Here is a 23735-nt window from a genome sequence, read left to right as displayed (position 1 = left end):
GATAAACAGAAGTCTAGAGAAGTAATTTGGCTAACGCTACATAGAAAGTATTTTGGGAATGTAGCACAAGACTCTTGACTGGTTTTTTTTTTCCTGTTTCTCTCCCTCCCCCCACCCCGACTTGTAGGCAATATTCCATACATCTTAGAGTATGGAATAAGAAATGTATTGTTTTATTTTCCTTCCATCTTCATTAAACAGCATTCATGACGAGAAACTTATAGCCATTGTGAGGTATTATCAAAAGCAATTAGAATCATCAAACAGACACTCTTTAGGGGAAAAAAAAAAAGCTAAAACTATTTCAAGTGTTTTAGAGCTTACTTTCTTTATTACTCTTTTTCTTTTTGCTTATGACCCACAAAAAGATTTATTATAGTGGGTAAGTAATTTTATCAAAAATTATTTTTCTTTTGTACATTTCCTTGGCCATAGTTTATCAGTTCTGTAATAGTGAGTTGTCAATATTCCCTTAGTTGTATGCAGAAGATGTACTGAAGCAAGGAGATATTTTCAAGACTTCTCCTGTATTGAAATAAATCCTTCTTACCATTTAATTCAAACAAAAGTAAAATCAAATTAAAGGGCAAAGAAAACCCAAGCTCCAGAACCCATTAGCAAATAATACAAAGATTAATGGATACATTTTCAAAGGTTGAAAATAAATTGAAGTTACAGATTGTGTAAGGCTTTCATGTACTCCAGATGAATGTGTAGTTCTATTGACTCATTCTCAACTGCTGAAATGCTTCAAGTTGAGCTGATATTTAAAAGCTGTGTGTGCAACTGGGTCTTGAACAAGATAAAAAACATGGAAAGTCTAAAGTCTTGTCTAAGGACGACTTCAAGCATTTTTTTTTTTTTGCTTGGGACTACTTCGTGATGTTATGAAACAGGACAGAAATATGATTTAGTTGTTAAAAAAAGTTAGGTCTATGTAAATATATACAGGTGACTACTTCAAAAGTTTTGTGAACAATGACTTCGTTTTAAAAATAGGCTTGCCTTTAAACTATCCTCCTACCCCTTAGTTCTCTTAAACTGCTACTAACACATGCTTCAGACAATAAGTCCTTAACTTATAGTGGAGTTTGAATATTTTGTGCTGAATCTATCGCATATATCAGTGCTTCTCTGAGAAGCCAGATTGACTAATCTAGGAGGAAGGTTGTATTAATACTTCTCATGTCCCGATTACCAGATTCCACCTTAAAGGTATCACTGCATAGTACTGTACTTGCCTCATGTGGAAATATACAATATATCTAAATGATCACCACTGAGAAAAAACAGTAATTGACAGCTGTTTCACAGATGAAGAGCTTTTTCTGGATTGTTTTTAGTACAGTACTGTAGTAAATCTCAGTGCAAGGCTGTATAGAGGGGAAGGTGATTTTTGTATTAAACAAAACTGTTTTCATTCAGCCACACTCATTCTCTTGTATTCATATACTAACAAGCACTAAAATTAGTGTCCAGATAGTCTAGCTAGGAACCTGGGGTGACACTAGGAAATGCCACTTAACAAGTCTTTTTCACGGCTTTTGGGTTGTTCTTAATGCAGGGTTTTAGATGTGACTTTTGTACCCTGAAGAAGTTGACATAACTAATTTTTTTTTCCTTCATCCTGTCCCACCTCTGTGAGTCATTAGGAAATGCTGCTGATTTATTCATTCTCTCTGTGTCTTTTTCTCTTGCTGCAGTTTATTCTTTTTTTCCCTTTTTCTCTTTTTTTTTTTAGGATTTTTTTTTTCCCCCAGACTGCCTGTCTTGGGAGTCATCTGTGATCTTAATATCTTGATGCCATCAACACCTGTCATTCTTTTATGCCTTCTTCTCGTCATTTCTTCTGATGCTGTTATACCCTTACCTTCCAATTCACACTTCATTTATACCAGTCTTAATGTTTTCATTACAAATGTCCACAATTTGATACTGGAAAAAAGGTCTCATAGGAACAAAGAAACTGCAAACTGTCATCTGTGGCTCATATTGCAAAGCATATGTCTTCAGACTGCTTTTATTTACATATGCATAGCGAGATTTGGACATTTAAAACAATCTCTTATAACAAAACCTTATCAAAGCACAGCATGATTGGTATGGCTTTCCCTGGGGTGCAATGGAGAAGAGAACAAAGAACAGAGTTGTGTAAAAAGTATTATGCTAATGAAAGCAGTCTAAGAGGCTATATAGAGCAGTATGGACTAAAGCAACTTAATTCAAACACAATATAATGTATAATTGCAAATGTAGTATGTGTCCCAAGAGGGCTAGAGCTTCCCTTTAATATGATGGTAAAATGGTATCGTATAGATTTCCAATATCACAAAAGCAAGAAGCAAGGCCAGACTTTACTAACTTAGAGCTAAAATTCTGTATTCTAGAGTTCAGAAAATGGTAACATCTGTAACAAAAAAAAAATGTGGAAATATTAATGCATAGTGACAATGCTTAGTATTCTGCCTTGGATGACTATACTTAGATGAAGTCAAGACGAAGTAAAGTTTTTTTTCTATAAATCCAGAAAATCACAGAATGTATGACACTGATATCAAATTAGTACACAAGCAGGTATCTTCTTCGCTAGGGAAATCACTGAACAAAATACACACCTAGACGGGTATTTTCGCAAGGGATTCCTTGTAAACCTTTCGTAATGATTGTCCTCCTTTTCTGTTGGCAGTGGTGATTTGTCTGTTGTCTCAAATGTCAGTTAGCCTAAGATAAAGGGAGGACGTGAGCAGCAGGTATGTAATCTTCTCTTTATCTCTCCTTCAATATTTCAGGAGTTTTACTTTAAATGTGGAGCACACCCAACCACTGACAGTGAAACATCTGTGGCTTTGAACCTCGTTACAACAAACAGTCGCTGTATCACATGTATAACATGCACAGATATTAGGTAAGTACAACAAAAAGTGTCAGAGATGCACAGTCTCAGTGCTTCAGAGTACTTATCACTTTCAAAGAGCTTTTTTTCCTCTGCTGGTTTTCCTTTTTAAACATTTTTCCCCTGGTATCATGGTGGAAAATGGGCCACATTTTTCAGGTGTGTTCTTTGTTTTGCTGGTATGATTACAATTTATATTTTTCTACCTTTGTTGAGTTGCAGGTGAGAATCTGACTGCTTAAGTTCTAACTACAACCTCAAGTGCTCAAGATAATGGCATAAGTGTGTAGATGTGTGCTGCTAATCTGTATTTAAGAACCAGTGAATGAAAGCACAACTTTGAGGGGGACAAACTCTTCCTCCAGAAAGGGATTTTTTTTGTGTTTTTTTTCATAAATCAAAGCAAAATTTCTTATGACGCATCTGTTCTCGTGTTTTTGCTTATTGCATTTTTAAATACTGTAATCCGTCTTACCGTATGGTATTTGGGCGCATACATTCAAGAATACCATTACTTGCAAATACATGGATTAAAAACCAATTGCCCAAGAAAGACAGCTGCCATTGTTGTGAAGAATTACCTGAAACACATTTATCTACTGATTAGGAGATGTTTTGAGGTGGAACCTCAAAACTAATAACACCATGTTATACACTCTAAATATTGCTATTGATTGGTCTGCATTTTGCAATAGAAGAAAGAATTTAGAAGAATCTTATAGGGTAGCAGGAAGTGTGAATGAAACTCTTGGGAGATATCTTTTGAGGGAAGAAAAGCTGGATTCCTGGAAGTAAACTTCCTTGAAAATAATAGGATGTTTTTCTGATTCTATCCCAGACCTAGTATAATTGTATTATGTTGTGCTTGCATGCTACTGCATTTATAGCAGCTGATTGGTTGCTGACAGTATTGAGCTCAAGAAAATGAGTCTTAGAGATTAAAAGATAATTGTGCATTGAAGAGAATAGTATGGTGTCCATCACTTCCCATATACACAGCATTTACAGTGTTGCCATGTGTCTCTTTCAGAGACTACCTTGCAGGCAGTACATGCTGAATTACTTCGATAGCTTGTCCCCAGTAGTTAGGTATGCAGCAGTATTAACCTCTCTGTAATTAAGGATAATATGAAGTTTTCATTCTGAGCCCAGCTTTCTCCATTTCCCAAGAACAAGAGGGAAGAATATCAGCCATAAATATGCTTACTTAGGCTTGAGAACTGGTTGTAATTATTTCAATCAAATGTTATATTGATATGTTGACAGTTTCCTGAATTGGTATGTTCAGTACAGACCTATTCACCCATATTCATGAAGTTGTAATTTTTTCCTCTGTTTTGTGGCAAAATCCCAAAGGAAAGAAAGAAGTAAGACTTAATTTTCTGGATTTGCTTAGCTGAACTGTTCCCGGGATTAACTATTGGCTTCCTAAACTTTACTAGTAAAGTTTAATGGGACTATTTACTGACATGTCACAAAAGCATATCAATTCTCATTAATTTAAATTAAGGCATCAAATAACTATGGGACACCTAAGTTTCAGTAGACTTTTAGCTCAGCACACAATCTGGGAATATTTATTTATGAATAAGCTTATCTGATTTATACACTAAACAGGGAAGGAAGACACATCTTCCTGCTGGCCTTGTGCTGTTCAGATTCTTTCTAGCTTACAGGACCCCTTCTGAGATGCTGTTAGGTGATCTTAAAGTATTTTATTTCTAAAAGTTTGTAGGAATTCTGACAAAGTACCCTAAGAAACAGGGTAGGATTTGGGTGCCTGAACATCTGACAAGGCACTAGCAATTCCTAGTTATCTATCCACGATGGGGACAACAGGTTCTTTGAAGTTACTTGTACACATAATAAGTCTTTTGGTCTTCTCTTTATTTTGCGTAGCAGAATATTCATAAGTAGGTTTGTCTTCTGTTATGGAGCATAGAGATACTTTTTAGATAATGAAAGTTCAGTTTAATTTTCTGAATGGCTGACAGATTTTATTTGATCATAGCAAGATCTCTGAAGCCTGTGGCATGAGAAGAGGATTAGATGGCACATATTACAAAAATAGCCTACAGAGCAGTTGTATTCCCTTCAATCTCCAAAAAGTCAGGGGAATACTCTTCTGGCCCAGTATGTCTTGTAGGCCATGGAATTAATTGTTTGGCAGGAGGCAGTGAAATTGGTTATCCCAAGAGTGAGCAGGAGAGTAATCCAGCGGTCTTCGTGCATTCTTAAAGGTTGTAAATGCACTAATACATTTATGTAGCTAGAATATGACTTCTCATACTTCCTAGAGCTATAGATGTAGGTTTCCTCTCTTGTTCCTCAAGTGATGCGGTGAAATGATGAAGAGGATATTCTCTCTTCTGCGTTATTGTATACTTCATAAGATTTTCTGAGTGACCTTTATTCTCCTGCACATCTCCTAATCTCCTCCCACCCACGAGCAGGTCTTTTGTACTGGCCTGTGGAACGGCACAAGATTAAATCAGCAGGAATAGGCAATATTATTTCAGTTCTTCCTCTCTTTCATAGTTAACTAACATGAAACTGTTGTACCTTGACTCTGCCTCAGTGCGGGTAACACTGTTCCTTACATGAAAATATATACCAAAGAGAATTGTGAAAGGATAGTTGTTGGTCAAAAGAGGGAAGTTGCAAGGGATGCTTGAACTCTGTACTGATTCTTATGGTGTGTCTTCTGGAAAGAGCTGATTTTGGCAGCATCCTCTGTGGTGTATTTACAGAACTGGCTCCTAGGTACAGGTTAAAGGCCAACTATCAGTCTCTGTCAAATTGGTACCTCAGCATTTTGCAGCAAGGGTGCAGACTAAACTACTTAAAAGCGGCTAGTTCTCCTGTCCCTTCCAACAATTTACTGGGCAAGAGGAATAATTTGGCTTATTGCAGTGCAGAGCCCTAGTATGCATCTGTACTGTTAAATGAAAGAGGACCAACAGCTGATCCCTGATCCCAAGCCAAATGGCAATGACGGACAGATATCCTACACAGTATTGTGATAGGTAGCCTGGCTCTTGATCACAGCCAGCTTGGGATAATCTTGAAGCTGAAACTGAAAGGCTCATTGCTGAAACTAGATCTGCAATGAAAGTATACCTTTTATCCTAGCGGTAAGATGGCATGGAAAAGGGTTATACATGTTCTAGTATTCCCTGTGAAGGGCTCGGGAAGCATCAAAAGAGGTCACCAAACATCATGAAGTACCATGAAGGGGTAAAACTGCTGAACTAACAACTGAGCTTTGTGGGATAAACAGTACCGGTCTCCAGGACCTGTGTCCACTGGGTTCTCAAGAAGGAGTTTTTGGACAAGTATTTCTAGACTGCAATAAAAGTTGTCTGTTCCTGACAACTTACTGTGTTTTTGTTAAGCTTTCTTCTCCATTTGAGGAGGGGAAAAAAAAAAACAAACAAACAACCAAACAAGAAAAAGAAAATAAATAAGAAAAAAAAACTTGTCCAAAACCCCCTTCTCTAGGCAATGTTAGAGGAACTAAAATGGAAGAAAATTGTTCTGTCTCATCATGTCAAAATATTGATACATACTTCTGTGAGAACTCTAAAGTTTTGAGAATGTATCCATACATTAAATGCCGGTTATCTTTCAGAAGTTTGAAATTTTAAAGCCATAAAAGTCTATTATGCAGTTTTATGTAACATTAAACATTTGTAGGTGATACCAAGAACTGAGGTACCAAGAAGACCTTATTCTATTTCATTTTTTGTATGGCCAATCTTGTGAGTTGTTAAAATATAATTTCACATATATCTTTGAGTGAATGAAATAATTTTCCAATTAAAGCTGTGAAAGAAATTATTTTAGTTTCTATTTCTGATTTTCTTTTTTTCCAGTTGCAAGGATTGTCAAAGGTTAAGCCCATTTCGCAGAGAGCTAGAGATCGGACAATTAAATCAATTACCAGTGTTGCACAGAGGTCGTTGTAAATTCTTGGGCTACTTATGAAATGTCTGCTCAGTTTCTTGAGTTTCTAATTCTTTTCTCCAACCTAGTGTTCTTGGAATATTTATATATAACTCAAAGAAATTACACAAATACCCATAACCTTTTTACTTTAGTTAAACATTTAGGTGACTATATGTATTTGTGCTGGCGATTACTTTCTAATACTCCTATGCAGTTGAAAAGTAGCATCCAGGGCACTCTGCAGTTTGTAGTATTTTATGAAATCTACTTTCATCATTCTATAGCATTCAGGTGGAAAAGAGGAATAACTGTATTTGGTACATTAACTATTACTTTGTATTAGTTTCACTACAGTAAAAAAAGGATTTTGTGTGTGTTCTTCAAAATACATTTTTTTTTTCCTTTTTGCTGAAAAAATCTAAACAGGAAAAGGTGACAACCAGATACTATTTATGTATGTCTTAAATATTCACAGCAAGGTATACCATTTTTCTAGTTGTTTACATCCATTTATCATGGACAGTTAGTCCACCACAGGCAGAGCAGTTAAGCTCCAAGGTTCTCGGCACGGCATATGTATGGTTTTAGCAAGGTTTGCAGAGCTCATAAAAATCGTATTTAAAGCAGTAGTGTACTCTATGGTATATAGAAAAAATACCTATTGCCAATTTTTATTCTCAAGTTTACATTAGCCACACTTTCTGTTTGCCTTGGGTTTATATTTGATATGAAAATTTTCATGCAACTCTGACCAACAGAGTGAAATACTTCAGAGCCAAATACCCTTGTAGGGTTGTGCTAAATCCATAGGCAGTGTTCCATGTAGTGTAATGCCTTCCAATGTATTCTGCTTATCTACAGCAGAGTTAGCGTGAATTGGCAGCCTTTATGCATTTATTTTTTTCTGTAGCATTCAAGGTGATGGGTTGCTATTTTATGTCTTTGAAGAAGCTCTTAATAGGTTGAGCAAATGGCTGGAAGTTGAAACAAATACTAAAACTGTGCAATCCTCAAGGGGAGATCTGCTTTTGTCAACTGATTCCAGTAGAAATAACATCAAAAGGAGTTAGGAGTACCCCAGGGTACCCATGAATCAGGCTCAGGAATAACAGCAGTGTTAAGCAGTGTAAAAATAAAATGTGCAAAACAGAAGTGCCTCACGTCATCTTTCACAAACTAGGTAAGGTACAATTCCTAGAGGCACCATTATTTTTAGCTTCCAACAGATACAGGTAAGTGTAAATGATATATAGGGTTTGCTGTCACTTAATGGGTAGAAAGAATTCTCCAGAAGGAGAAGTATTTGCTGTTGTGTCATCTGAATTTTTATCAAATAAATCCCTGCTTCATAATGGTTTTATGTTTTTATACTTTCATAATGTTGTCTTAAAAAATGTTTTATTTTGTTTAGACAGTGGAATCTTGTAATATATTTTTCTGCTATTTGGACTTCCTAATACTAGAGTTGAAGTGAGAGCTTCATTTTGCTAATGGTGAGAGTTAGAAATGCATATGCTAGATGTTCTTCAAGGGTAACCACAATGTAAGATCTTTGTCATAATTCTTTTCAGCCAAATCAATTCAGACTATGATCACATTAGACTCCATGGGCAGGAGAGTATTGGAGAAGGTCAGTACTTGGAGGGAAAAACTCAAAGGGAATACTATAGGAAGTCCTGTTAGAAATTCAGTAGACAGTTCTCCTTCGGTCAATAAAGAATGAATGACTCTGCAAGTCGTTAGGGATAACTGTATGTTAATCTGGTTCTGGTGGGACTACTTTGAGCCTCCAAAACTTCTCACTAGCTCTTAATCAGCCATCTTTTTTTCCAGTCTATTTTTTTTCTGAAGAAAGAATACAATTTACAAAATTTTTCTCTCCAGCAGCAGTTTGTGCCATCCCCCTATCACTCCTAGTCACTCATTTCTCTTACTGTAGAGTCAGGACTGAGACTCATGAGCTTCATTTTTATGGGGTAGTATTTCCAAATTGGTAAGGGATAGAATAATTTGCTTCTCGGTAAATATTTATGTGAATGATTTTCAGTTGTGGATTTTACATGCCAAGGGAAGACCAACTCCCCCAGGTTATTATGGGGATTAGGATTTTTGTAATGTAATATTTTGGATTTTGATCTTTAAGATATTATTGCTGATATAGAAGGTGTTCCAAATTCCTTATTGATGACTACGTGCTGTCCCATATTGCGCATTAATATTGTACATTGCTTTGAAGTAAAATATGTTTTCTATTACAGTTTAAAAGATTGTTTAGAAACATCTGAAATAATTTGCCTTACCTTTCTTTCTGTAAATAGCTAGTATTAATGCAGTCTGGATTTTTTTTAAAAAAAGGGAAAGAATTACAGAGGAGGAATATAGCAGTGAATATGACAAAAAGTATATGAGGTAGCATATATGCCATGGTATTCAAAACCTTTAAAATACAAATAATCCTAGAATTTTTAGTTTCATGATTTGAATCAAATGTTACAGCTGAAGCGACAATTTGCAAAATTCAGCTTCTGATAAGGATCCATATCTGAACTGTAAACATTTTCAAAGTGAAGAAGCTGTCCTACAAATTTGATTGAGGTCAATTTTGCTGTTATTTGAAGAGAGTTTTACCAGGGACCTTCTGTTCCCTTCTGAGATCAAAATGCAGACTGTGTCCATTAAAAGACATTGCCCATGTGATGTTTTTCAGAAGAGTAAATAGCACCTTATTCTAGACTTATAACTGCTATTTCTCTTTGCTTCTGGGGTATAGGATCCTAAAATTACCCCTTGGGCCATTATAATCCAAGGAAGATATTAAACCTATATTTAGCTCATCTTTTTTAAAGTACGTTTTCCCTCTCAGTGACCTGTGTTGATAATGTGGTCTCTGCTCCAAATCTCTGTTACATTCTGTTGTCTTTATATACCTTAAGTAGTTCAAAGAGGTGTGGGAAAAGATTACGTTAAGAATTAAATCTACTTTGTCTAAGTACTATGACCATCAGGGACAATGTCTACTGCTTTCTCTCCTAATGCTCCGGAAATTAATGGGATTTCTTAAGAATCACTTAGAAATTAATCAAATATCAAACTAAGAACTGTTACTAATTGGTTTAGAGCTTTTTTCTTTCCCCAATGAGGTAGCCTATAGAATACTGATTGTTACAGCTGTAATATTTGAGCTCTGATACAAGCAAAACTGTGCAGAGAAAACATTTTGTTGGCACTTTTGTTGGTATTTAAACGTGAACAAAATCTAATAATACCAGTAAGTGACCTTCATTTCTTTAGTGGCGCACACCATGGGTTTAGATTCGAACACTTGTACCATGGGCTTCTGAAAGACGTGCCTCATGCATGAAATTCAGTTGCCTTAACCCTTCCATTGAACTGTAACCGCTAGTATACAGCAGCCCCTTATGGCAATGACGGGACAGCATTGCAATTCTTACTGTTTTACCTCTGAATCTATTAAGATCTGCACTGCAACTGCATCTCAGTGAGACAGCTTTCAGCTTCTACAGATTTGTGAAGAAAAGAATAGATTGGTGAAGCTCTTGTACTGTCATATTGTACATGTCCTTTGCTGGCATGGGACAAGGTTTTATGCAACCTCCCTCGTCTCCTTTGCTAAACATAAAGCATGAACTTCTTTTCTCTCCATCTGAGAGAACAAAACCTGCCTACTTTCCCTTCTTTATGGTTTCACCTAAAGCCTGCAGATTGCAGGTTATCAGTAGGCTCTATAGTAGATGTTGTATCTTCTCTGCCATTCTTATTTAAGGCATGATTAATACAGTGAGCTGTTTTTGCAGATTTCTTCGCTTATGTATTTTAATGCATGTTGCAAGACACAAAACCTTAATAGTTTAAATGTATTTGGATGAATTAATAGTTTTAAAACTGAAATGTGTCAGGTATCCAAGTCTACCATGTGCAAAATTTGGTGGACCTCACTTCCAAAATATTTTGGGGAAGCCTAAGAGTATGACTACTTGCATATGAGCAATCAATGAAAAATGTTAGCTAATTAATATCTTGTGCAAGTGCTGTAAGTTTAAATATAAAAGTTAGAATTCATTTGCAATGTCTAAGAAAAGCAGAGTAGAAGATGTTTGTGAAACGTTGTTCAAAGAGACATTTTTGAAACTTGCAAGCCCACGGAATGCCTTTTCTGTCATAGATGATTGCAGGTTCAGGTGTTTATGACTGACTTTTCTTTTTAAAATTAATTCCTTAACATGGAAGATGAAGGGTTTCGTCTGTGTTTGGTTTTGCTCCCAGGCAAGGTTAGTAATAGCTGATTATTATCACCATCTGATAGCAGTATAGTGACCTGTGAGAAATGTTATTGGAGGTCACAATCCAGTTGTCTTTGGAGAGATATCCGTATTTCAAAGACTCACCATCACAGGTGATACTAATTAGCAAGCCTAATAATCTCAGCAGAGACCTGAGGTCTGAAGGAAAAAGGTGAACAAATTGCAGGTCTCAACTTTCAGGTCTCAACTGAAGTATTATGGGAAGGTTTTGTGGAAGAACTTCAGCTGTTGCTGTCTGCTGAGCAGCTGGCCATTTGGCTGATCTTGTACTTCAGTAAGCTGAGAGCTGTTGGACCGTTGCCTTTTACTGTCTCTGACTTTCTTCTATAATATTTTAATAATAGGCAACAATAAGGAATTGAATGTGAACATGTGACAGCTGAAGAAAATTTTACAAAATCAAGTGCAACAATGAGAAGTCTGCCCTTTAAAAAAAAAAGTCACTGCTTTAATATTTTTAATGAATTGACATTTAGTAACTAACATTCAATGTGTCATTAATTAATCATTGGTGGAAGATGGGAGACAGACAAATCTTTGGAAACCAAGTTAAATATAGAGAAATAACGTGTCTTTATTGTGTGAAAATTGTTTTCAAAAATAGTTCAGAATAAAGCATTGATTTTAGTTGTGTATATATACACAAAAATATATATGTACACATATAGATCAATAGCATATATGAAGAAAACTAACATGTCTTTTAAACATATATATTCATTTATTTCTCTAAGAAGCTGATTTTGTGAAGAATGTTGCTCTGCTTCCCATTTTACTCACAATTATGTATCGGGGCAGATTGGAAATGTAACACATCCTTGAGACTGTCCATGGTATCAAATGAGGAGTGTACTTATTGTTGTATCTTTCCGACTTTCCCAGCCATGACCTCTTCACAGCCACTCTCCAGCTACTTGGAGGTAGAACTACTCTGTCCTGATTAATTCAATATCAGCAGAAAAAGTAAAGGCAGAAAACTGCATTCATTTTCTGCTTAACTGAAAGAACTTATCACAGGTAAGGAGGAGTCATGGAAGGGAACGTCTTCACTCACTGCTGAATTTTTACACTTATATATATGTTTGTACATATAGGTATATATGACTTTTGATTTGTTTAAGTGTTTTTGAAACAGCCACTCCAAGGAGTATTTGAAACAATCACAACTGAATTTTTTTATTATTGTGAATTGATTTCTGTAAAATACGTTTCTAACTTCATATGAGATACAGTACACTTCCTCAATTTCATTTTCCCAATTTCAGTTTTATCCAACTCTCCTTTTTGTTTTATTCTTTATTTTCAGTGTCTTAGAGAGAAAGAGCATATGTAGAACAGAAATTATTTCAGTTGCTATTAATGAGTGTCTATTTAATTGAGTTTAGTTTTGAGAAATTTTTAGTACATTATCATCAACTGTTGATTAGGAAAGGAGTGCATTCCACTAGGACAAAAGAAACGAAGAAGATATAGACAACTTAGTGAACTGAAAAAGACGTAGAGAGTGTAGGCTGTATGGAAGCAGAAGTCGAATAAAAATAAGTGAATTCCTAAACAATCCTATAAAGGGCATTGAAAAATGATGAACACTAAGTCCATTAAAGCCTAATTTTTGGAAGATGGCTTTGTAAGACAATGGTTTAACATGCAAGAAACAGAGCTATTAAATCTATTTCTGACAGAAAGTCATAAAGAGTTAGTAATTCGTTAGCATTTGCATTGATAATTGAATAAACCTTTTAGGCTGTTGTGTCTTGGATAAAATCTACAAGAATGAATGTAACTGTAGCTTTAAATACACAGAAATATTCTGTATATTTAGCTTTATAAAGCTCTATAGAGAGAAAAGTAACATGAACATTTGCTTTCCACTATGTATGATTTTTTCTAGGTTATTTTTGCGTCATAAAATCATAGCAAGATCATTGACATCTGCTGTAGCAGTATTGTCAAACTCTTACTATTGTAATTTAGCAAAAATTGGAAAGGAAAAATAAAAGTGCCTATAGAAGATGTGGCTGGCATTTACAGCATAGAGAAATAAGGGTGAAAATATTAGAGAAAGAATGAAGCAGCCTGACAGCAAAAACCTAAATATGCGTGCAGCAGAATAATTTTAATTTGCAGAAACTTAGCAAAAATTGGAAATCGCTGTATCAGGCAGAAGTACCAGGATTTAATTTCTGAAATCAAACACATGAAGGTTTATTCATGAGACAGAGATCCTGTCATAATATGCAAGGAACTTTATTAAGTGTTGCTTGACACTTCATAGAGTCACTTAATGATCTAATACGGAACAGTAACTATTGTCCTAGGTAATGTCTTTAATAGCCATTCAATTCCTCAGTGTAATAGCTCAGTAGGGATTGTTATCAGATTCCATAAATACCTAATTCAAATAAAGGAAAATAACAATGTGTGTGAAATTTGAGGGCAAGTGTATACATGTTGCTTTCAATAGATGTCTGGGGCAGTGTACTAATCCCAAATTCTAGAATCATATTTTTGATGTGTATCAATTTCAGGGGCATATGGGTACAAAATTTTGTCTGGGAGAACAAGGAGGGATTGAGAAATATATTCAAGAAATATGTTTGTTTATATATGTATAATAAATGAGCACAATTATTGTTTTATTTCTCTATAAACCATGGTGTAGAATAAAGCACTGTATTGAGTTGACATCAGTGTAAGTAAAATAGTTCACACATTTTCTATTGACAGTTATAAACAACTGAGCATGCAAAGCGTTCAGTGCATTACAGTCTTGTAATCATTCGAAAGCAATTGATGGAACTTAAATGGAATTTATTAGCTAGAAATAGCTTGGTTTTCCCCCCCCCCCCTTCGCAGCTCGTGATCATTCATAGCTCGCTCTTCCCCTTCCTCATTTTTTGGATGTTGTTAAAGGTTGACTCTGAAGACGAGACAATTTCTGAAGGCAGTTTCACAAAGAGTCTGTTCTTTATTTTCTTCTGTAAGAGAAACCATAGGGTTCTAACTTTCTTAGACCTTCTGCAGAGAAATTCCTTCTTCCTCCAAATGAATTTCATTTGTGTGAAATTTCATTTAATAAACTTAAATACCTGTTTACTTTAAAACTTATCAATTTTTTACTACTAAATGATTTTAATAACAGTATCATTATTGTATAATGATAAATGATAGTAAACATTTTCGTAATAAATTGTGATGTGACGGACTAAGTTCATTATCAACTAAGATATCAACACAACTAAATTTTCCTTAGAAAGAAAAATTCCAGGGCATGGTCAGGCAAGGACAATAAAAATTAATTCAGTCCCCTGGTGGAACTTGAAACATAGACGGAGTCAAGTTAATAAATAACTGTTAATAAATAACTGCTATGAACTTGGTGCAAAAAGACGCTGATTTGCAATGTGGTTTGAAAATGACAAGAAATAAATCATAGGGGTTTTCTTGTTAAGTTCAGGCAATGTCTGTGATACATTAAGAGAGGTGCCTGCAGACATTTGAAGACTGATGAAAATGGAGAGCATTAAGGGAATGATCATTTTCCCAGTACAAGTTCGTAAATGTACTGTCAATGTACATTGACATGTACTTGCACTAACAAGTCAATGTAAGAACATGATATGAAAAGTGGTACCAATTAAAACATGTTTTTATATTGGTACAAACTCCTATGCTAAGTCTTTTATTTTCACTTGAGATGTTTATTTTAGTTTATTTTAAAGTAACCCCTTATCAGCATACGCTGAAATGCAGTAAGCAAGATGGAAACAAGTACAGTTGTCCATCAAAAGGTTTTCAATTTTTTTAATATAATTTCTCCAATTACACTGGTATAACTTTCTCTTGCAGAGAAGACCTATCTTACAGGTGATCTCTGGAGATTGACTGTGGTTGGAAATGCTAACGGAAGAGTTCAGTATTAGCGAATAGTGATTAAAATAGTAGGGAAAGTGTGCATTGCTAGATAGCAAGAAAAGAGAAAAATGATGCCTACTCTGCTGAATACATGAGTTAGCATAAATGCTGCTTTTTTGTGCAAAGATTTCAGAACCTCCTCAGAGTTTTTCTACAGCTATAAACCTTAAAAAAAACCCTCCTCTGAGTCAGTTTCAGTTCTGCGTCACTTTAAGTGTATGTACTCCTACATGTTTATTAAGCAAAATGGAGCTTTGATTAATTTCTTGACATATATTTATATATAATACATATGTATATGTATATATACATATATGTGCATATATACATATATAACTTATGGCCTCAAGTTGCACCAAGGGAGGTTTAGATTGAACATTAGGAGAAATTTCTTTACTGAAAGAGTGGTCAGGCCTTGGAACAGGCTGCCCAGGGAAGTGGTGGAGTCACCATCCCTGGAGGTATTTAAAAGACGTGTAGATGAGGCCCTTAGGGACATGGTGTAGTGGGCATGGTGGTGTTGGGTTGACGGTTGGACACGATGATCTTAGAGGTTTTTTCCAACCTGTATGATTCTATGATTCTATGATTCTATAAATACATATGTGTATGTACTTGTTTCTTCCTTTGTCTTGCTTTCTTCTCTATAAGCAATCTTTAGTTATTTGAAGTGCATTACGTTTTAAAATGTTTTTCCTCCCCAGTAATTATACTATTCTTATTTAACTTTGCACAGGAGACAAATCTGCCCATATTTCTGGTAAAAGTAGGAACCAGGGACAGTGCTCTTTTGGCATGCAAATGCTATTTGCATTTTTCAAATTGCAAATTCAGTTCCTCTTTCTTCTTGTTTTGTTCACAGCAGCAAAAAGCACAGTCAAACCTCTTCCCATAAGGTACATTCTCTGTGATCACTAAAGCCAGTATCATACAAACAGCTGCCAAGAAACCCAGGACCAGCCTTTTGAGATACACTGTACTGCAAAGCTGACTGCATCCAGAGATGTTACCTCTATGAATCTGGCCAACCTGTTCTTGCAAACAAATTGACAATGCTGATGTCAATCTTGAACTTGTGAGCAAGACTATGTCTTTGCTCCCTACAGAGCCTCCAAAGAGGCTGACTTGTATTGGATTTTCTGACAAAAGAAATTATATTTATTCACTTTTGGTATATATACCTCAAAAGGAATCAGACCATGTGGTGAGAGTGAAGCTGCAATATGGTTCAGTCTGGTTACATAAAGATAAACCAGCTTCAGAAAGTAATTTATTCAGTTCAATGCATTTGTAATTTAATCTTGTGTTTAAAGTAAAATACCAAAGTAAGGAGAGAGAAAAAGCATTTTAAAGACTTACGTCATTGAGTTTTCAAGAAATAGCTCTTTCTCTGTCTTGTACTTCAAATATATCCATAATTTCAGCCCAAACAGTTGTTATAGTTTTGTGTGTGTATCTGCTAAAGTAATCGTGTTTGAAAAGACTCATTTTAAAAAGAAATCAAAATCTTGCAGGAGGTATTAAATCAAACTGATTTTTCTTAAAAGCTTTTATTTCTTCTCCATCTTTCAAAGGTAAGTATAATGGTCCCTAGGAGTAGACGAACTTTCAAGTAAGCATTCTGACTCTTAAGTACTCATGGTCTCTATGGCTAGTGAAGAATGGCCATGATAATGTAGCTGGATAAACTGGTCCAGGTGTGAATGGCAAGGTTGTTAGGCTGCTTCTCAGGAAGAACTGGTTACCTTCTTATACCTCAGTCATTCTGGTGGTTACCATCTTGCATCAGAACCATTCATCTCTTTTTTGAGTCTGCTGAAACCTTTGGACTCTTTCTCCCCTAAATCATCCTCCAGTGGAAATTCCATGATCATTGTTAGGAATTACAGGTCGGGGTGGTACTAACAGCTATTTAAAGCTCCTTTCCATCAGTAAGATTTCCAGATTTGAATCACTCTTGGGAGACAACTGATCCTCAAGTAATGTCAAACTAGGGTAACTCTCCTTTCTTCAGCAGCTTAACTATGTGATCAATTTTTATTTCAGCTGCTTGCTTCATTATATATTTCTTTGGCTGGCAGATTTCTTTAAACAAAGCCAGGAAAGCTGTTCGGATTTTTTTGCTTGGATAGAGTATTTTGTCCACTTTTTTATTGGGTTATAATTATTCCACAATTTTTATAATGCCTATATTGTCTTATTGGAACTTTACTTTCAGAAATCTAATTTTAGTACTGTCTGGCCACATATTGATACCTAGTAATTTGTTATGGTTCATTTAGCAAAATGTAAGTCTGCTCAAAGACTCTGTGTAGCTGTGCTGTCCTGGGATCAATGGAGAAACAGAAGGACTGCTCAGAGCTGCAGTTTGCTTCCTGCTATGCCCTCTTGGCCAGTATCTCTTCCTTCTTCCACCTCCTCCTTTAACAGAAGAGGAAGCTGCACCGGGCAACATAAAGGGAGGAAGAGGAGAACAAAGCTAAATCTACCACCATGCTTCATCCCATCCTGCCTATCCCATAGTTACCCAGATTTGAATGGTTAATGACACATTCCTGTGATGGGTGCACTTCCTCTCATCTTCTGCATTTTCTCCTGTCAGCTGGAAACCCTGTGATGGGTGTGCAGGCATCTTGGGCAACTCTCATTTGACCCTTAGGCTTTGATTCTGAAAACAATTTTGTGGGTTTGTTTTTTTGGGGGGTTGTTTTTTTTTTTTTATGATGTCAATGGGGATAAGTGTTTGGACTTATGTACTACATAACCGCATATCATTTTCACATAAACAGAATTATAATTTTTTCAGAAATAAGTATCTTCTGCAGATGCACAGCCTGGCTCTCTTGCACTCAGCTGTGACCTTGAGAACTGATTAACAAGATTGTACTTCAAAGGACGCAAGGCTTCACATAAAGCAGTGAAGCATGTACAGGCCCTTGAGGGGTACTTAGAGTATCTCATAGACTCTAATGGTCATTCCTTTCTCTTTAATGCTGTTAGGTGATTCTGGCTTATGGCAATCTGTAGTACTTTTCTCTTTATTTAATTTCTGTGCTCCAGATTTTATGAATTATCCTATTACAACCCCTCTTCCACGTTTTAAAGACAAAGTGCTCTATATGTCTGGTATGCTTAGTATCTTCTCTAGCTACTCGGATATTTTGGTTTGTTTTATTGGTTTTACAATGTCATAAACTTTGGCACAGTAAGAATATGAAAAGTTAAGGAGAGTTATGATTTGCTAAACTTGAAAACTAAGTAGTGTTTGTGAAAAGCATGCGGCGTGCTCTGAGTACAGAATACTAAAAGGAAAAACATTCTACATTCAACCTCATTGGTATTCCATTTTAATGCAATAACTTTTAGATGCTGCATCTAATACTCAAAAAAAAAATCTCAGGAAATATTCTAGGCATCATTTGTATAGCTTTTGATGAAAATTAGAATGCTGCAAAAGCCTGGCTTTTTTCACAGATGCAAATGAGAAGAAAATCAAGACTGCAGTGTGCCTGCTTGGTAATCCAGGCATAGGAATTTTCTCCTAAACCATGTGCTGCCTATACATAAGTCAGGCTGTTTCTATACTGAATGAAGAAAAAAAAAAAAAAAGGGAAATTGTGGATATCTGAAATTAAATGAGTGGCATTCATCAAACAACTTGACTCATCTGAACAGGTTGAGCCACTGGTATCATCTTTGACATGGGATGAATTTTCCTGGATATGCCTGCATTTCATAGAACCACAAAACTGCCGATTGGTTGAGGTTGGAAGGGACCTCTGAAGGTCATCTAGTCCAGCCCAGCACTCCTGCTCAAGCAGGATTACCTAGGATAGGTTGCCTGGACCATTTCCAGATAGCTTTGGAATATTTCTAAAGATAGAGATTCCACAACCTCTCTGGGCAACCTCCACTGGTGCTTGGTCACCCTCACAGTGCCACAAAGGCACATTGCTGCCTCATGTTCAACTTGGTGTCTCCCACAACCCCCAGCTCCTTTTCTGCAAAGCTGCTTTCCAGTTGATCAACCCCATCATACACTGGTGCCTAGGATTTTTCTTCCCCAGGTGCAGGCCTTTGTACTTCTCTTTGTTGAACTTCAAGATGTTCCTCTCAGTTCATTTTTCCAGCCTGTTGAGGTCCCTTAGGATGGCAACACGACCTTCTGATGTATGAGCCACTCCTCCCAGCTTTGTATCAGCAAATCTGCTGAGGGTATACACTCTGCCTCATCATCCAGATCATTAACGAAGATGAACAGGACCCAGTATTGCCCCTTGGGGTACACCACTAGTGACTAGCCTCCAACTAGACTTCATACCACCCTCTGAGCCTGGCTATTCAGCCGGTTTTCAGTCTGCCTCATTGCCTGCTTATCTTGCCCGTACTTCATCAGCTTCTCTTTAAGGATCTTCTTATACCTGAAGTCAAGGTATACAATATCTGCTGCACTCCCCTCATCTAACAAGCCACAGTTAACTATCTCATGGTAAACTATAAAATTGTTTGCTAAAGTTTGGTTATATGAATCCCACCCTGAAAGTCATGGACTTCTAGACAAATAATTCCTCGATAAGGCTGTTATCTTGTAGAGTGTGGTTTTTTTTTTTTAAATGGTAGTAGTTTATCCCACAATGAAAACTGGGGGTGGAGGGAGGAGGCCTGTTGTAGGTTTAGGTTTTCTTGTTGGGGTTGGTTGGTTTGTTTGTTTCTTTGTTTTAACCCTTGGTTGAATTTAACCTGATAAATTAGTTCATAAGTGGGTTATAATTCCTGATGTAAATTTTGCGTTTAATTTACTCCCTTTGCTAACACCTATGTTATATGGCAAGCAATCTGGAATCTAGTTACTAGCCTAAGCAGTCAGTTCTCAGTAAGGGACATGACTGTCCTTTACTGGTCTGTTTCTTAAAAAATGAATATTATTGTCCCTAGAAAAAGAAACCCTTTGTGTGCTGGCAAATAGGTCAAGTAATTAATCACAAGTGTCTAATACAGTGTTTCTGGCAGCTGTCTGCAGTCTTGAAAGTACCATAATGTGCATTCTAAAAACACCCTTTAGATTCCATCTCCTGGTTTGTCTGGAATTTAACTGAGGTCTGGTAATTCTTGAAACCAGCACAATACCAGAATCTCTCTTCCAGGTATTCCTAGTGTGTAACTTCTAAAGCACCTTTTCTCTAGGCTATCCTGAGATCCCTTTTTTTCCCCCCCTGTCATAGTACTGTAATCTTCAGTCTCTGCATTAAAAGTCTTTACTGACTCCATGATCATCTTGTGCTTTCCTTACTGCAATGTTTTCATCTCTTTCCCTCTTCCTTTCTGTGAGCCCAGTTGCCCTGCCATTACTGCCCCAAATGTCTAACTATTTTTTCTTAATGTTTTCTAAATATTCCTTATTTTTGGCCAATGACTTCAAAATAGTGGTAGTAAATGATATGTCGATTTCAAGAATGTATCAAAAAATTTCTAATTCTCCCTTTATCTGTTGAATTAATCCTCTAGAGTCAAACCATTTAGAAATGAAACACCATCTGATTATGAGATGGTGTTTATTTGTATGGCTGCAAACTTTCTGAATGTGCTCTCACTAATTTACTTTTGTTCAAGTGGAGAGTTAAGTTCCACCTGTAGATTTCTGCATACAGATGTTTACAGGCATCACTGGTTGCCCCAGCTTAATCTGATTTGACCATTCACTGATTACTGAATGAATGCTCAGCACTGCTGTGTATATCTGATAAGTCATTGTTCAGGCCTGCTGATTTCACGTATTCTGCATCCATTAGCCATTGCTTCTTTATTGTCTCTTTTATATTCCTAAAATGTCTTAAGTGTAGTTCAGAGCCTGTGTGTACTACAAAAATATCATATAAGGCAACACGCTACACAGTAGCAAAGGAAAGAGAGGAGTGTTTATCTGAAAAGTATCATGTCTTTTGCCAATTCAGTCTGTCCTGGCGAGGACATGGAATACTGGCAAAAGCTGTGAAGCGTACTCTAACAACGTTGCAGTGTTAGCGGCTGAAGTCAGAGAGCATGGTACTCGCAAAATCTTCTAATGCAAATTTTTATTTAGTGGGGATAGAGGCAATCAGAAGCTCTGGGGGAAAAACCTGATGACCATGGCACGCTACAGCTGGGAGGAAGGGGCGTGAATACGAACATATAGATTTCTCAGGTTTTTCCCCCAGAGCCTGTGATTGTCTTTAAGATTTTCTTTTCCTTACAAAAACAGCAAAAGAGATGTCAAGTTTAAGGAATAACAAATACAGCAGAGTGAAAACAGCAATAGGTTCTGGGTTACATCCCTAAACTCCTTGGAAGAGATGGTTATCTTAGTATCATCGTTGTCAGTGATAGAAGAATGCTAACATCTTTCAGTCTGGAATATCAAGTATGCAACAATTTCAGTTGTTGCATAATATTGTAAATTAGTTGTGATATATATACACACAATATAGATATACATATATATACACAGATAGACATATATATGATGCATATACACCTGATGTGTATATATATACAGATCTATATTGTGTATGTGTGTATATATACACATGCTATATATGTGTGTGTGAATATATATGTGTATGTCGCTAGAGCTACAGTAAACCCCCAAGACATTGTCTTGTATTTCCCTTTTGCCAAATTGACAAAAAGCTGACACATGAGGCCATGGTACTGAGGAACATCTCAAATTGATATTCAGTGCTTTCAGCAGGACTATTTAACTTTTAATGGTGCTTTCTTTAAATCCTCAGAATCAATGCAGATTTTTTCATATTTTCTAGATGTTAGTATTAGCCCTGATTTTTTTTTTTGCAGTAGGCCTCTAAAACTAGAATGATTATACTGGATATATAGATACAATTTTTTTTTTTTTTTCATTTTTAACCTCAGGATGAAAGGTCAAAATTTAGATGAGATTTTTCAGGGTTTCTTTGGAGTCTTGCAAAACATATATACCACTTGAAACTTAGTAAATATTTTAGATATTGGTAGATCATCACAATATTAAATGGATTACAGGAGACAAGAAAAATATTAACCTTAACATTGAGAATGTGATATTGTTCCCATTGGGGTCATTGACAAAACTCCCCTGACACTTCAGCAAGACAAGATCATTGCTGAGTCAATGATCCGCTTACTCAAAATATACCTGAACAGGACCCCTCTCAAAGTATTACTCATGTTTTTAACCCTTGCAGACTTAAATGTCAGTGAAGGACATGTTAGTAACCTGTGAAAGATATTTAATCTTTCATGCAAGTTTATAATAATTTTCTTTGGAGGAAAACTAGATAATGGTTTAATTTTTCCTTTGCATTCTTTAAGGTATGTGATGCCTTAAATAAAAGGCTCACACTTTTATTTTAAATTTCAATTCATAAAAAGTACTGAGCTAACTGAGAAATATTCAACAGACTTTTGAATAAATTATTAGTCAGTACGAAAGTCTGAACTAGGGTCCAACAAGTCAGTAGGTGGACTGGCGTGTACTTTCGTAAATCTGTGATCTCCATGCTATTCATTGCACATCTGCAGTGTGATTGGAACATCTATTGACCATTCCTTCATGAAGTATGAACCATTCAGAGATGAAGTCATATTAGAAAGTCTGGCCGAAAGAGTTTTAATGATCTAAGAGGTAGGACTCATAACTGAATTACTATTAGTGTCTGCTGGTTTTTTTCCTTACCTTATTATAAAGGGGTAAGTTGAATGAGAAGATTTAACTATACTCTTTCAAATGTATAATAAGGAAAGTATGAATTTAATATCGCTAAACTCATGTCACATAGCTCTATTATGCAAGCTATATGCAGTTTGATAAATATGCCGTAAGATTATATTTCTTTGCTTTTTTGGTATTAAGAAATGTTATTCAAACATATTTCATTCATTTTAAGAACACATAGTAGAAGTAGTAAAAATATTTCAAGACAACTATGATTCAATCATGTTCAAATATCAATACTTATTTCAAAACATTTTGGGGTATGAGTTCAAAGAAAGTTAAGACATTAATAGCATCCAGATAGCTATATTCAGTTAGTTAAATTTTCAGAAGAATACCTATTTTAACAGTATACCTTATTTTGGATTTAACAATGCATTTCTTTCACATAATAAGGAGTACTATTTGAAAATACACCATTTGCTACATGCAAAAGGTAGTACATGTATTGTTATTTAATGACATTGGCAAGCTGTGAAAATGTTGTTCCAAAATTAACTTCCATTATTTAGAGGCTCGTAAATTATTGTACCTTTGACTTTCTCATTGTCTACATTTGTATTTGAATTATGTTTTGGTTAATGAAACACCACCTTCTAGAAATCTGAGCAATTTAAAATAACGATTTAAAGCATTCTACACATCCCTCTCAATCTTGCTGCCAATTTTTGTGTCTTTAAAGTCAAATTCCTATTACACAAACAGGGAAGTAAGCTATCATTTTAAGAAATCATTGGAATAGTGGAGGACATTGAAAGAGTTTTTGTGTAAGCAATAAAATGAAAAGAGAAGGCAAGGTTGAATAGTAGCTGGTCTTGAAGATACCGTAATGTGCCAAGGTACAGGAAGTGTTAAATGGAGCGCTCCCCCTATGTCCCCGCGTTTGTATTCCTTGTTGTTAAAAAGCCCA

At 35.9% G+C, this 23735-nt stretch overlaps 1 protein-coding gene across 1 annotated transcript in view; it reads left to right on the top strand.

Moving 5' to 3' along the window:
* PRKN (parkin RBR E3 ubiquitin protein ligase) overlaps window positions 1–23735 on the top strand; it is an 808128-nt gene that overhangs the window by 410349 nt on the left and 374044 nt on the right. The window contains exon 6 of the mRNA XM_075146290.1: window positions 2790–2905. Coding sequence (XP_075002391.1) covers window positions 2790–2905 — 116 coding nt within the window. The remainder of the gene's footprint in view (window positions 1–2789; window positions 2906–23735) is intronic.

Source organism: Calonectris borealis, chromosome 3 (genome assembly GCF_964195595.1).
Source record: "Calonectris borealis chromosome 3, bCalBor7.hap1.2, whole genome shotgun sequence".
Lineage (NCBI taxonomy): Eukaryota > Metazoa > Chordata > Aves > Procellariiformes > Procellariidae > Calonectris > Calonectris borealis.
This window is presented reverse-complemented; position numbering and strand designations above follow the sequence as displayed.